General features: G+C 44.1%; 1 protein-coding gene across 1 annotated transcript in view; it reads left to right on the top strand.

Moving 5' to 3' along the window:
• Positions 1-16332, top strand: part of SLC7A14 (solute carrier family 7 member 14) — a 56096-nt gene that overhangs the window by 7245 nt on the left and 32519 nt on the right. The window contains exons 2-3 of the mRNA XM_033959053.1: positions 2823-3059; positions 11112-11329. Of these exons, the coding sequence (XP_033814944.1) occupies positions 2823-3059; positions 11112-11329 (455 nt within the window). The remainder of the gene's footprint in view (positions 1-2822; positions 3060-11111; positions 11330-16332) is intronic.

Here is a 16332-nt window from a genome sequence, read left to right as displayed (position 1 = left end):
TGACAACCACCCCAGACTACAAGATGTTCAGAAAGGAAATAAAAACTATACTCTTCAAGAAATCCCTTAATAAAGCTTAATACCATGATAAAGCTTAACCCCCCTCTTACCATCCCCTCCCTAACCCCAGATCCTACTTTTCCCTCTCTTGGAAACCTTCTCTGATCTAACGTTGTAACCCTTCTTCCATAACTCTTTTTGTAATCCGCTTTGAACCGAAAGGTAATGGCGGAATAGAAATCTGTAATGTAATGTAATATGCACATATCAAACCAAGTCCATTCAGATGTCAAAGGTCTGGGCGTGATTTGGAAGAGACAAGCACATGACACGTTCATGGATAAGTTCATGGATGTTTATTCCCCATTTCCAGGGTTACCATATTTTACGAAGGGCAAACCCCGATGCATGGCCACTCTCTGTTCCACCCCAGCCCTACCTTGTTCCACTTCCAACCCGCCCCACTTCGCCTCCAGCTCCACCCATAAAAAGCCTCATCTCTTTTTCCCCCGACCTCCAGGCCGCGTCTGGAGGTTCTCCAGCATGCGCGGATGCATGCGACGTCGTCCACGCGTGCTTGATGAAGGTCCTCCAGACACAGCCAGAGCTCAGAGCTTTCCAAAACCCAGACAACCTGCCAGGTTTTGAAAAGTCCGTCCAGGAACCCAGACCATCCTCTAAAAAGAGGGCTCGTCCGGGTTTTCCCGGATGTCTGGTAACCCAACCCATTTCAGAAGAACTAACCCCCTAATTCTATATATGGCACTAAAAACTCCATTAGCTTGTGGCAACTGCAAAAAATTAATGCAGGATCATTGGCCACCTCCTATGTAGGAGGAGCTAAGAGCTTCTGTGTTCACCCCGCATTAACCAGTTAGCACACACTAATGCACTAGTGCTGCCATTCCCCCACCCATGTCATGGCCCCTCCCAAAAAATAATTCAAAAACCTAAACAGCGTGCAATTAACATGCTTTTTAGGAATCTTTATCTGCGATGAGTTATGACTCAGTATTGTTTTCAGTTTTTAATCCACATGCTTTTATATCAGGACTTTTAGGGACCCCTGAGGAAGACGGCATTGTCGAAACATAAGCTCCCAATGGTTTGGGTCCTGGATATATTTTATGTGGATTATCAAACTGTATGTTTTTAAATAAAGCCTGCATCTTGAACATCACCATCTCCACAGAGTTTTGTTTTCGCTGGATGTGTATTATCTGTAGAACTACGGGTCAAAATTCTGTTGCTTGGGCAATTAACAAGTGCAATCAGAAAAATTACTGCAGGACATGCTAAAGCAGTGTTCTTCAACCTTTTTACACCTATGCACTGTCAGAAATAAAATAATTATTTTGTGGACCAGCAGTTAAAGAACACTGGGCTAAGTCGTGGGCCAGACCCCACCCATCTCTACCCAATCTCCACCCCAGACCCCGCCCCCAAAATAGTACTAATTGTAACACTATTTTTTCCATTCATTTTTCACAGATACACAATATAATTTTATTAACACATAATGGTTAACCACAAAATTAAACTACACAAAGCACACTGACAGCAGATGTAAATTCTCAAAATTGACATAAGTCAATCACTAAATTCAAAACTAAATCATTCCCCCTACCTTTGTTGTCTCCTTCCCTCCATGCTATGCCTTACCTTCTGGCCTGCTCCCGCCTGGCCATTTTATGCCAACCCCGGTGTTATCTTCAGGCCGGCTCCCTCTTCCTCACTGATGCAGTGCACAAAGCTGCGGCCAGCGGCTCCTTGCGTGTCCCGTGCCTCATCTGGAAGCCTTCCCTCTGACGTTGCAACGTCAGAGAGAAGGCTTCCGGTTCAGTCGTAGGACGCGCGTAGGAGCCACTGCCCGTGGCTTTGTGCACTGAATCAGTGAGAAAGAGGGAGCCGTCTCGAAGATAACGCCGCATCGATCGCACCGTGGACCGGCGGTTGAAGAACACTGTTTTGGGCCTGATGCACGCTAGCCCTGTGGACCGGCAGGAAATTTCTGTGGACTGACACCAGTCCACGGACCGGTGGTTGAAGAACACTGTGCTAAAGCACCTGTGGTAAGCACTTAGTCCACATTAAGGTTTAGTGCACCTTAAGAAAAGGGGCCCTTAAGTTAGCTGAGTAACCTAGTTAACACTAGAGTACGTGAATATGTTATCTGGCTGTCCCCAAGCTCGGAGCCTGAGATACGGAATTCCTATGAGATATACCGAGTAACTCCTAGGTTACTTCACATTGCATCTCTGGATTTGCAGTGCTGTTGTTCTTGGAGTAGCAAGAACTGCAAACCCAGGGATGCGACGGGATAAAATCGCGAGTGGTACAGTCTGTCCCTTAAAACATGTTTGGCTATCTTAGGGGTCCTTTTACAAACCCCCTCATTTACAAAGATGTGCTAAGCATTTTAGAGTGGATTTAGCGCAGGCCAAATCAACGCGTGCACTAACCGCTAACACATCCGTAGGATAAAGTGCATGCGTTAGCGTTTAGCGCGTATTTAGCATGTGATCGTATTTAGCATGCACTAAAAAGCTTAGCTCACCTTTGTAAAAGAGGGGGCAAGGTGCGCTAACCAATTTAGCACGCGCTAAATGCTAAGGCGTCCATAGAATATAATGGGTGCCTTAGCATTTAGAGCGCGCTAAATCAATTAGCGCGCCTTAGTATAATGACCCCTTAATCTACTTCTTTAGCGTTTTCTAAAATTGATGCATTGATATAACTAGTCATAACTGCACATTTACCTTTTGTAAGAATCTCATTTTCCATTGTTCATTTCCATTCCTGACTTTCGTTGGTCTCTAAAGGTGTTTGCTATGCTGAATTTGGAGTGCGAGTCCCCAAAACTACCGGGTCAGCGTATACATACAGTTATGTGACCGTTGGTGAATTTGTGGCATTTTTCATTGGCTGGAATCTGATCCTGGAATACCTGATTGGCACAGCTGCTGGCGCCAGTGCTCTAAGCAGCATGTTTGACTCATTAGCAAACCACACAATCAGCCACTGGATGATCGAAAGTGTGGGCACCTTAAACGGACTGGGTAAGCAAGAGATCAACGCATGCATGTCAGTAAATATGCAAAGTTATTCTGCACCCTCAACCCTATTTCAGTCCTGTAGAAAATAAACCAAGGAGATCGTGGTTCGTTCATGGTTTACCACTGTGATCTCACGTAATGTGTCAAAATGCAGAGGCCACCCATTGGATCAGTGGCAGTGCTATGTACTACCCTGTGTTTAATCCAAGCCACACGTTTGCTCCTCAGTGAGGTCATTTGCGCTGCATGCTGATCAGGGCTGAGGTTATTGTGGCAGTGATGCTCACAGACGCTGGAGGAAGGAAGTGCCATGATCACACAATAGTGACACCTATTGACCAGAATAAAGGTACGCACGTATTGGAAGAAGTCAAGGTCCCATGGTCCCTTCTGGAGGATTTCTACTTTGATGAGAGAGTTAGATGGAGGAGGGGGAAGAGGAGGTCTTAAAACTGCTAGCTGCAAACAAAGGGTCATATATATTCCATGGAGAAAGATTTATTACTGCTTTTTCTAATAAAACCTCAACAAAGGTGCGCTAGCGTTTTTAGCGCACGCACCGGATCAGCGCACGCTTAGCCGTAAAACTACCGCCTGCTCAAGAGGAGGCGGTAGCGGCTAGCGCACGTGGCATTTTAGCGCATGCTATTCCGCGCGTTAAGGCCCTAACGCACCTTCGTAAAAGGAGCCCTAAAAACATTAACAGAAAGCAGACCAACAAAACGTGAAAAATAATACGAACAAGGAGTACACTGTGAACCACGAACTTAGCTTTTCTAGAACATAGACAGTCTGGATGTTGAGATTGCTTTTCCCACAGTAGAGATGTTAATTTATCTGGATAGGAGACAGCCACCATTGGTGCTGAGACTGCAGGGGCATCAGTTGCTCTGCTATGGTTAAAATTTTCCTCCTGAATGCCGTTTCTTGGAAGTGCGCATATATTTGAAAAATTAAATAATACATTAAAAAGGATAATGTGGTGTAATAACCATGTTAGTCTGCGTTTAAAGGTAATAAATAGAAATAAAACAAATAAGATGACGAACCTGTCTCTCCAACATAACACCCTTCTTCACATTTTTTAAATTTAATAATATACACTACATTTGGGCCCTCTCTTACTAACCCCCTGTTTTACTAAGGTGCGCTAACCGATTAGCGCGCGCTAAACACTAATGTGTCCATAGACTAACATGCATGCGTTAGCGTTTAGCGCGCGCTAAATCGATTAGCGCGCACTAATCGGTTTGCGCACCTTAGTAAAAGAGGGCCTAAGGTGCGCTAAGCATTATAGTGCGTGTTTAGCGCACGCTAAATCAACACATGCGCTAACTGATAATGCATCCATAAGATAACATGCACGCATTAGTGTTTAGCATACACTAAATCAATTAGCATGCACTAATCGGTTTGCGCACCTTAGTAAAAGAGGGCCTAAGGTGCGCTAAGTGTTTTAGCGTGTGTGTAGCGCATGCTAAATCAACACATGCGCTAACCGCTAATGCGTCCATAGGATAACATGCACGCATTAGTGTTTAGCATGCACTAAATCGATTAGCACGCACTAATCGGTTTGCGCACCTTAGTAAAAGAAGGCCTAAGGTGCGCTAAGTGTTTTAGCGCGTGTGTAGCGCACGCTAAATCAACACATGCGCTAACCGTTAACGCGTCCATAGGATAACATGCACACGTTAGCGTTTAGCACATGTTTAGTTCACACTAATATTTAGCATGCGCTAAAAAGCATAGCGCACCTTAGTAAAAGAGGGGGGTTGAAGATAAACGTGTAGGATCCTATTATGCTGAATATTTTTTCCTCGCATGGGAGTGACTGTAGGCATTGGCGCAGTAAGGGGGCGGGGGAGGGGTCCCAGCACCCATCCTCCTCTCCACCCCCTCCTTCCCCACCCCACACGCGCACACTACCGAGCACCGCTTCCCTTCCCCCGTACCTTTTTAATGTTCCCGGCACGAGCAGCAACCCCAGCGTCGGCTCTTCTTCTGATGTCACTTCCTGGACCCGCGCCTAGGAAGTAGCGTCAGAGGAGGAGCTGACGCTGGCGCGACCAGCAGGTGGAGGCAGCTGCTCTCGCCGCGAATGTCAAAGAGGTATGGGGGGGAAGGGAAGGGGTGCATGCGCACAATAGGAGGGGGAGGGGAGGAGCGGATGGGAGTGGGAACGGAGAAGAGGGTGGGAGAGGGGTGCCTCCACCCCAGGCGCCTCTCACCCTTGCTACGCCATTGACTGATATGCGCTTGCCCAGTTTGCTGGGAAATGTGCCATTCTCTTGTACAGTTTCTATTGGAAGTTTGCTTTTCACTAATATTTTCTTCAGATTTGGTGACTGTCCATAAAAAAGGTATCTTGTTTTCTTTCGTTTTCTTGCTATTTACTAAGGCCCTCTTTTATCAAGCTGCGTAGGGGTTTTTTTTATTGCGGTAAAAACTCCAACGCTCATAGAATTCCCAAGAGCGTAGGAGTTTTTACCGTGGCGGCCGACGATAAAAAATCCTAATACAGCTTGATAAGAGAGGGCCTAAATAAAAAAAAAATAATAATAATACATTGTTTTCAAGTCCAAAAGTTAATTTTGAATGACTGCTTTGTTATACAAAGTTGTTTGGGAGGGTATTTCCGTCCAGCTGTTCTACTACAGATGTTTTTAGTTCTTCTTGCTGCCCTATTCTGTGTTACTCTCCCTTCAGTAGAGGGGAGGTGGCGTTTCACCAGTTTGTCACAAGAGCCTCATATGCTGCCCATTCCATTATGCAGACGTGAACAGGCTCTTGTTAAGTCCCAAAATTAAAGCTACGCCCTCAGCACCTTGGGGTTGTGGGTTCAAACTCATGCTGCCCCTTGTGACCCTGGTCAAATCACTTAATCCCCCCTTTGCCCCAGGTATATTAGATAGAGTGTGAGCCCACCGGAACAGACAATGAAAAATGCTTGAAACACTCTGAGCTCCCCTGGGAGAATGGTATAGAAAATTGAATGAATGACATGAGGTCATGGACTGAAACTGAGAGCCACCAGGCCCAGGACAAATATTAGGAAGTTCTGTTTCGCACAATGAGTGGTGGACGCTTGGAACGCTCTCCCTGAGGAGGTCGTGATGGAGACCAGCATTCTGGGATCCAAGAGCAAGTTGGATGCACACCTTCTTGCAAATCACATTGGGGGATATGAGTAAACGAGGTTTCTCAGCAGGGAACACCTGGCTTGGCCTCCGCGGGTGCGGGTCGCCGGACTGGATGGACCTAGAGTCTGATCCGGCGAAGCCATTTCTTATGTTCTTATGAATGAAAATTAGCTGATAAAGGCTTTTTTTCTAGGTTAAACAATATGGCAGATGAGTTTTAATCGCAAGGAAATTGTAAGCAAAATCTACAAAACAGGAGGACAAAAGCCGGTTCACAGCCTGGTAATTGCTGAAAGATTAGCAGATCCATTTCTGCTCCTCGGCACCTCTGTTCTGTAATTACATCGTTCATAAATCATTTCCTGGCACACGCTAAATGATAGATTCTGTATAATACATACTATAACCGAAAATTACACGGCTTTCTTCAGGCTCCTGGTCCCCTATTTTCTCTCACTGTGCTGTTGTCAATCTGCCTTTCATGAGATCAAGAGCCTCAGCTGTACGGTCTGTTGCCCAAAAAAATGCATTTCAACTGGGAATTTCCATCAGTAGTTTGGTATTATGCTTTTTTAAATCTTACAAGGGGACGCTGAAAAGTTCTCAGCCCAACCAATAACGTTGAGGCAGTCTCCATCGAGGGCTACACTCTCAGTCCAGTGATTTCCCACTTTTTCCATTCCATATTTTTTCCAACAGAATGAAAAAAGTGGAAAATCACTGGACTAACCCCTTTTTTTTACAAAGGCACTAGCTGATTTAGTGCACGCTAACTGATTTAGCACATACTAAACACTAACACACCCATTATAGTCTATGGACGTGTTAGCGTTTAGTGCAAGCTAAATTGGTTAGCATGCGCTAAATCAGTTAGCACACACCAAGACGCTTAGCGCGCCTTTGTAAAAGGACCCCCTAACCCCCTTTTACTAAGGTGCGCTAACCGATTAGCACGAGCTAAACGCTAACGTGTCCATAGACTAACATGCACGTGTTAGCGTTTAGCGCGCGCTAAATTGGTTAGCATACACTAAGATGCTTAGCGCGCCTTTGTAAAAGGACCCCTAATCCCCCCTTTTACTAAGGTGCGCTAACTGATTAGCGCGAGCTAAACGCTAACGTGTCCATAGACTGGCATGCACGTGTTAACGTTTAGCATGCGCTAAATTGATTAGCACACCTTAGTAAAAGAGGGCCTAAGTGTATAGCCCTCGATGGAGACTACGCCGACTTTGTTAGTTGGGCTGAAAAATTTTCAGCGGCCTCTCATAGTTTTCTGTAGCTTATATAATAATCATTCAATTCATATAGGATAAGGGATATACAAAAGTAATAAAACAAAAAGAAAGAATTAAACATTTATATTGAGGGAACATTATTAATCCTCTTTAGACAACATTATCATCCACGAAAAGGAAAAGAAATAAATGTTGCTTGAAGGGCAGCAAAGGGCATAACTTTCTACAATCACCGAGCTTAAACATACATCATGTAGATTTATCCAAGGAGACTCAACAAGATTCTGTAACCAACTGGCACAACTGGATTACTCTCTCAAAATCCACCTACCACTCTCTTGCCCCGCTTTCCACCAAAACCGTCACCTACTCCCGTAAGGCCCCCTGGTACCTCCCACACCACAGGGTACTAAAACAAAAATGTCGATCCCTGGAACGCATATGGAAAAAATCTAAATCCCCCACAGACAAACAAATCTGGAGAGTCAACATTAAACTTTACAACAACACTCTCAAAAGTGCTAGGAAAAACTTCTATGGTGACAAGATCTCCAGATCAAACAACCAGAACAGCATGCTGTTCAATATCTGGCGCTCCCTAATCCCCAACACCAACCCTTCCATACTCCCCTCCTCCCCATCAGCCGACCTACTAGCAAACTTTTTCAATGGAAAGGTCACCGCCTTAAGAAGCTCTTTCCCTCCCGTAGTCTCCTACAATTCTCTAGTGTTCGCCACCCCCATTCCTACTCCAAATGTCACCACCCCTGTCCCAGTCAATAGATCCTGGACTGCCTTTGAGCAAGTATCCGAATCGCAGGTCCTCAAGCTCTGCCAGAAATTGAAATCCTGCAACTGCACCTTGGATCCATTTCCATCCTATCTATTTGAGAAAATACCCGCACAGGCCATCTCATCTCTCACCAAACTCATAAATTCTGCCCTATTATCGGGCCTCTTCTCACCTGAAATGGGACACATTGCATTGACCCCCCTACTGAAGAAAGCTGACCTAGATCCCTCCATCCCATCCAATTACCGCCCTATAGCGAACATTCCGCTCCTAACCAAACTGCTTGAGTCCATTGTCTCCTCCCAACTCTCAGCCTACCTGGAAAGATTCTCTACCCTCCTACCCTATCAATACGGCTTCAGACCCAACTTCAGTACTGAAACCCTCCTGATTTCCCTAATCTCGAAGATCCAACAACTTCATTCTCACAAAAAATTTGCCGTTCTCCTTCAATTCGACCTCTCTGCAGCCTTCGACGTTGTCCATCATGACATTCTAATCTTCTTACTCTCCGAGATAGGCATTAGCTCCACAGTCCTTGACTGGTTCTCAAACTTCTTACGCTCTCGCTCTTACAACGTTACCAAGAATGGTACCTCATCCTCCCCGTGGAAACCGACATGTGGAGTCCCACAAGGCTCCCCCCTATCTCCTATCCTCTTCAACATTTATATGTCCTCCCTGAACCTCCTCCACCTTTCCCCCCTAGAAACACTCTACACTTACGCAGACGATATCCTGGTCCTCCTCGAGACCGACGCAAACCTCACCAATCTCGCAGCAAACATCTCTTCATGCATAACCAACCTTCAATCCTGGGCCCTCGCTGTACAAATGAAACTGAACGAGTCCAAAACCAAACTACTTTGGCTTGGCCCTAAACTTGATCATCTACCCACTTCCATCCCACTGCCCACAGGCTCCTCTCTACAACTGGAGTTCTCTAGCAAAGTCCTGGGCATCACCATAGATTCCTCGCTATCCTTCAACGACCACCTCAATTCCCTGATAAAAAAATGCTTTTACAGCCTTCACATGCTGAGGAAAGTGAGGTCCTGCTTCCACCAAAAACACTTTGCCGTGCTCGTACAGTCCATCATCCTCTCCAGATTGGACTATTGCAATTCCATTTACCTTAGCTTAACAAAGAAAAGCTTCCACAGACTCCAACTAATCCAGAACACAGCGGCCAAACTTATCTTCTCAAAAAGTAAATTTGACCATGTCTCTCCGCTCCTGTCCAAGCTCCACTGGCTTCCTGTCATCTCCAGGGTCCACTTTAAATGTGCCTGCTTAACCTTCAAGATCCTCCACGGTATCCTTCCACCTCTTATTCCTCTATCCTGGAATTCCTCAAATCCATTCTTCACTAGATCCACGCAAAAACTAAAATTATCCCTCCCCTCCTTAAAAGGTATCTCCCTCGTTGGTAAACTCGGTTCCTCCCTCCACTTCAGAATCGCTCAGTTATGGAATAGTTTCCCTTCCCCTCTCCGCAACTTGAGCCCCCTTCTACCATTCCGTAAGCTTCTGAAGACCTGGCTCTTCTCCAAAACGTAACCTCATCCCCTCCCTAGTATTATCACACCTAACCTCTCTTCTTACCTACTTCTATAAATCTACTGGAGTTCTGTTCCTTCACTAACCATGTAAACCGTGTCGAGCTCCACCTGTGGAGATGTTGCGGTATATAAACCCAAGATTTAGTTTAGTTTAGTTTAGTCTAACGGCCTCTTTTACAAAGCTGCGCTAACAGCCCCGAAGCCCATCGAGATTTAAAGGGCTTCGGGGCTGTTATCGGGCGGCTTTGTAAAAGAGGCCGTAAGAGCCCCCAAAAATCTTGCAGTTTGGGAAGAAGGAAGAGGTAATTATTTACGGCTAAAGGGAAGGTCAGAACAAAATTAGTACCCAAAGTAACAACCCTAACTTGAAAGCAAAAAAGTCCCTTTGCCTTTTCTCAGTGTCATGTGGAAAATATAGAAAAATGTGCCCTCTTGATCCCCAAAATTGCTGAGTCATATTTCAAAACCCAAAATGAAGGGCCATATTCATATGGGGCCCAAAGGCAAAAAGCACACCAGCAGTGCGATCCACTAAGTCATCATTTTGAAGTCCTCAAGGAATTCCAAAAGATTCAGCATGAGCTCCATTTCCTCCACTCATTTTAAAATGAGTTCATACAGCGGGAGGTGATCCTTCATCAGGTATCTTATGCACTTTTTAAAGATATTTTTCAACCATGTTCACTGGCCCCCCACTAAGGGAAATTTAAGATAGCGCAGATTATTTGCCCTGGTTTGATTTTCAAGATATTCCAATTTACGAACCAAACAATGCTTGTCCTTAGCCTGTGTTGCAGGCCTACTAACGTCTACTCATTCTAGAGATGTGCTACTCCAACTTTCGTGCCTGAGCATACCCAGCAGCAACTAAGGTCCTATAATTATGCTTAAACTTTCCAGAAACCAACAAAAAAGAGTTACATAAGAACATATGAGTTGCCATACTGGAACAGACCGAAAATCCATCAAGCCCAGTATCCTACTTTGAACAGTGGCCAATCAAGATCACCAGTGCCTGCCAAAATCTGGACCAAAATCAGAGCCAATAACAAAAAAGCTTAATGTGGCTTCATAAAGGGTGGGGGGGATAGTCACTGTTTATAGAATACCACTCAGTGCTATCCTTTTTGACACCAATTTTATAGGTCCCATTTATAGAATCTAGTCTCGGGGCCTATGTTCATTTACAGAGTAGGCTCCTACCAAGCTCGCAGTTCTATTTGCAATTGCCTCCTTTGTTTTTAAGGGGGAAATGCTTACATGTATATGTGCGTAGGTTCCAAATGTTGGGTTATTTAATATGCTTTTTGTTGTTTCAGGGAAAGGGGAGGAATCGTACCCAGACCTTCTTGCTTTGCTTATTGCAATCATCGTAACAGTTATTGTTGCTCTGGGAGTGAAGAACTCTGTTGGATTTAATAACCTGCTTAATGTCATTAACCTGCTGGTATGGATATTCATCCTGATAGCCGGCCTTTTCTTTGTCAATGGCGCCAACTGGTCTGATGGGAAGTTTTTGGCCTGCGGATGGTCAGGGGTGAGTTTCTTCCTCGTGAACTGCTACTTTTAAAAACATTGTCTTGTTAATCATGGTGGGGTAGTGTATGGCGTGGTGGTTGAAGCTACAGCCTCCGCACCCTGGGGTCACATAGTAGTAACATAGTAGATGACGGCAGATAAAGACCCGAATGGTCCATCCAGTCTGCCCAACCTGATTCAATTTAAATTTTTAATTTTTTTTCTTCATAGCTATTTCTGGGCAAGAATCCAAAGCTTTATCCTGTACAGTGCTTGGGTTCCAACTGCCGAAATCTCTCTTAAGACTTACTCCAGCCCATCTACACCCTCCCAGCCATTGAAGCCCTCCCCAGCCCATCCTCCACCAAACGGCCATATACAGACACAGACCGTGCAAGTCTGCCCAGTACTGGCCTTAGTTCAATATTTAATCTTATTTTCTGATTCTAGATCCTTTGTGTTCATCCCACACTTCTTTGAACTCAGTCACAGTTTTACTCTCCACCACCTCTCTCGGGAGCGCATTCCAGGCATCCACCACCCTCTCCGTAAGGTAGAATTTCCTAACATTGCCTTTGAATCTACCACCCCTCAACCTCAAATTATGTCCTCTGGTTTTACCATTTTCCTTTCTCTGGAAAAGATTTTGTTCTACGTTAATACCCTTCAAGTATTTGCACATCTGAATCATATCTCCCCTGTCTCTCCTTTCCTCTAGGGTATACATATTCAGGGCTTCCAGTCTCTCCTCATACGTCTTCTAGCGCAAGCCTCCTATCATTTTCGTCGCCCTCCTCCACGCTGCTCCTTGTGACCCTGGGCAAGTTACTTAATCCTCCATAGCCCCAGGTACATTAGATAGATTGTGAGCCCACTGGGACAGAGAGGGGAAAATGCTTGAGTACCTGATTGTAAAACCGCTTAGATAACCTTGATAGGCGACATATTACATTACATTAGGGATTTCTATTCCGCCATTACCTTGCAGTTCAAGGCGGATTACAAAAGAATTATCCAGGATGTATTACAACAAGAACTTACAAAAAAAAAAAACATTGGTCATTTTCAAAGAGAGTAAGAAATGGGTAAGGTTATTTGTTTGGGGTAGTTGGCTTTAGTGAGAGGTGGAGTTTGAGACTTGCAGTATTATTTCTTTTTTCAGAGTTTTCTTGAAGAGTATGGTCTTTATTTCTTTTCTAAAAGTTTTGTAGTCGAGGGATGCCGTCAGTAGATTGACGATTTGGTTGTCTAGTTTGGCTGCTTGAGTGGCCAGGAGTCCGTTTGACTTCCTTAATTGAGGGGTATGAGAATGGGGTGTGAGTTTTCCTATGTCTGGTTGAGGTGTTGTGGATGAGGCGGTTATTCAGGTAGCTTGGACTGTCTCCGTATAAAGTCTTAAATAGTAGACAGTAGAATTTAAATTGTATTCTTGCTGGGATTGGAAGCCAATGCGATTGGAGATAGGCTTCTGTAATGTGGTCATGTTTCTTTAATGAGTAGATGAGTCTTAGTGATACACAGAAGATGTCAGCAGATAGGACATCTTGGTCTACTCGGTTTGCCCATTAGAACCTGCCTATTAAGCTGTAGAAGACCCTTTTCAACTTGCTCTCAAGGGGTGGGGGCTTATGAGATCTTCCTGTGTGTTTTGTTTACTCCTGATTTTTAGGACATATCATACAGTACAGATTCTGAGAAAGATATTTAGAGGGAGTTCATATATACACTATATGGGGGGAGGGGAGTGCCACACGAACACAATGGTTAGCTCTTTAGGAAACTTCTTGAGCTCTGGTAGAGAATGACACGGTGACAAAATTCATCACCGTTACCGTCCCCGTGGATAACCGTGGTAAATAATCTTCATGTCATTCTTTAAGGAGAGAGGGAAGAATCAGAGTATGAAAGGCCACAACCACTGACCCTCAAGCTTTGCTTTGAAGAATGCTGGTGTAGAAGGACTGAGTCTGAAATAGATACTAAAAAATGACATGGGATTATTTCCCGTGGTTATCCGCGGGGACGGGAACGGTGATGAATTTTGTCACCGTGTCATTCTCTAATCTCTGGTTTTCTTCCATCCTTACCTCACCATTAAGGTTCCTTTGTGCCTGTTCAAAACAGGTCTGAATTCTGCCACTTTTTCAAGAAGTTGGTGGATGCCTGGAATGCGGTGGAGAGGAAAACGGTGACTGAGTTCAAAGAAGCGTGGGATGAACACAGAGAATCTAGAATCAGAAAATAATATTAAATATTGAACTAAGGCCAGTACTGGGCAGACTTGCACGGCCTGTATATGGCCATTTGGGGGAGGATGGGCTGGAGAGGGCTTCAATGGCTGGGAGGGTGTAGATGGGCTGGAGTAGGTTTTGACGGAGATTTCGGCAGTTGGAGCCCAAGCACAGTACCGGGTAGAGCTTTGGATTCTTGCCCAGAAATAGCTAAGAAGAAAAAATTTAAAAAAAAATTTAAATTGAATCAGGTTGGGCAGACTGGATGGACCATTGGGGCCTTTATCTGCTGTCATCTACTATGTTACTATGTGTCCATTGCCTTCTCAGTGAACAAGTACGTTCTTGCGTTTCTTCTGAGCTCACCTCCTTCCCAGTCTTTGAGCATCTTATTCAGTGCTACCTTCTGGTAACTGTGTGGAAGGCTACAAGACATTCAGAGTAGAGAATGACACGGTGACAAAATTCATCACCGTCCCCGTTCCCGTGGGTAACCGCGGGAAACCATCTTCATGTCATTCTTTAAGGAGAGAGGGAAGAATCAGAGTATGAATGGCCACAACCACTGACCCACAAACTTTGCTTTGAAGAATGCTGGTGTAGAAGGACTGAGGTTGAAATAGACACTAGAAAATGACATGGGATTATTTCCCGTGGTTATCCGCGGGGCCGGGAACGGTGATGAATTTTGTCACCGTGTCATTCTCTAATTCAGAGGTTCCAATCATATTTCCCCTTTCCCTCCTTACAACTGAGCTGCTTGTATGTGCTTAGGCAGAAATGTCTTCGGCATCCTCCCCCCAGAATAAATATTAACATTCCTATTTTTCCTTCCAATAAAGTGGGCTACAAAGATTCTACCTTGTGCAACTTCAGACCCTATTGTGACTTTAATAATGAAAGCACCACAATTTACTTTGCAATTGCTGGATTTAGTGGAGATTATATACAGTTCTCATTTTTAGCTTGCAAGAACCGATTTCCATCCAGAGACGAGCAGTCTGGAAACATCGTGCTGGACTGAAGCCAGGATTGTGTATGGATCACACGCTGCTCAGTGGCAGACAGATCTGTGCTGTGGCAGCAGATTGCAGTGTAACAATGACTCCCGGTCTCCACAGTTAACGGGAGACTCTCGGACTGATGCGCAGCTCCTGAAACCTTCGTACAATGTTTGTATCCGAAGATGGATCGAAGGCCATGGAAAACCAGGAAAGAAGCATTTCAGTATCTTGCTTCTGAGTCGAGGTTTTACTGCATTATATCTGCAGAAGATGGTGTTCAAGCTGAGCTCATGCACTGCAGCACCTTTTAATGAGAGAAAAATAAAATAAAGATGATGTCAGCCTGGAAAGATTCCAGTTGTCTCCAAGACCAAATAGCTACAGGAGCTCTACATGAATTGCATTTAAAAATACCATATCAACTTAGATTTCCTTGTAAATGTTGTATTACGTATCAGGCGAACAAATACATCTTCTATGAACCAGAACAACTGCAATTTTTTTTCTGGAAGGCAAGGCTGCCGTAAAGGCTCCAGACCCCTCCGTAATTTCCACTAATCAGGCCTAAATGTAAATAACCAAAAAAAACCCTGTATTTCTGAGGACATGTGTAAATATGACCGTGAATGATTTCTTAAGTTCAGCTTCCCTTGATTGGGTACGGACCTTGGTTTCACCCCCTCCTAAAGGTGGTCTATGATCATGGTATTAGTAACAGGAGTGAAGGTTTTCACCCTTTTTTTTTTTTTTTGCTTTTCGGTAATAATTTTCTTTAAGATGTATATTTAATTTCCTTTAACAAAGTTTTAGTTCTTTGATGTGAAAATGAATAAATATATATATATAATATATAATAAAATAAAATAAAAATACCATATGGTTAACTTTTGTTATATACTGGCCCTGTCTTTTAAAATCTTAGGTTTTAAATTCAGCTGAGACCAGAGCAAATGGTTGACATAGAAACATTGCGGGCAGATAAAGGCCAAATCCATAGCATCCACTATCTCCTCTACTCCCTAAGACAGTGGTTCTTAACCTTGTTGGAGGTACTGAACCCCACCAGTTTCATATGCGTGTTCACTGAACCCATCTTTATTGGAAAAATAAAATATGATTTTTACAAATTCAAAACATAGGTATACAGTGAGGGAAAAAATAATATCAATTTTGAAAACAAAAAAGTTCTCCTATATTTCGAATAATAATAACATAATAATGAAATTTACTGCAAATCAGTGTGACTTCTGCTGTTGCCTCTCAGAGACCAGTTCAGAAATGCGCGGCTTTACCTTGGCAAGTGCCACTCTCATGTCATTTTCGCAACAAAGTCTGTTCCTTTTCTTCGTTTTTATGATTGAACATGACCGAAGCGCTATATGAGTCGGAGGTGTGTTTTGACCTCCGCCGAACCTGCGAGACTGACTCACTGAACCCCTGGGGTTTGGTCGAACCCAGGTTAAGAACCACTGCCCTAAGAGCTCCCACATGCCTATCCCATGCTTTCTTGAATTCGGACATATTTTTTTGTCTCCACCACCTCTACCGGGAGAACATTGCACGCATCTCTTGCTGTAAAAAAGTATTTCCTAGCTTACTCCTGAGTCTATCACCTTAACTTCGTCCCATGCCCTCTCACTCTGGAGCTTTCTTTCAATTGAAGAGACTCGCCTTATGCGTATTTATGCCACATAGGTATTTAAACGTCTCTTTTATATCTCCCCTCTCCCACCTTTCCTCCAAAGTATACAGATTTCGATATGTGAGTCTGTCCCTGTATGCCTTAT

This window comes from Geotrypetes seraphini, chromosome 9 (genome assembly GCF_902459505.1).
Source record: "Geotrypetes seraphini chromosome 9, aGeoSer1.1, whole genome shotgun sequence".
NCBI lineage: Eukaryota > Metazoa > Chordata > Amphibia > Gymnophiona > Dermophiidae > Geotrypetes > Geotrypetes seraphini.
The sequence above is the reverse complement of the archived record's forward strand: the minus strand, read 5'-3'. Positions and strand labels throughout refer to the sequence as shown.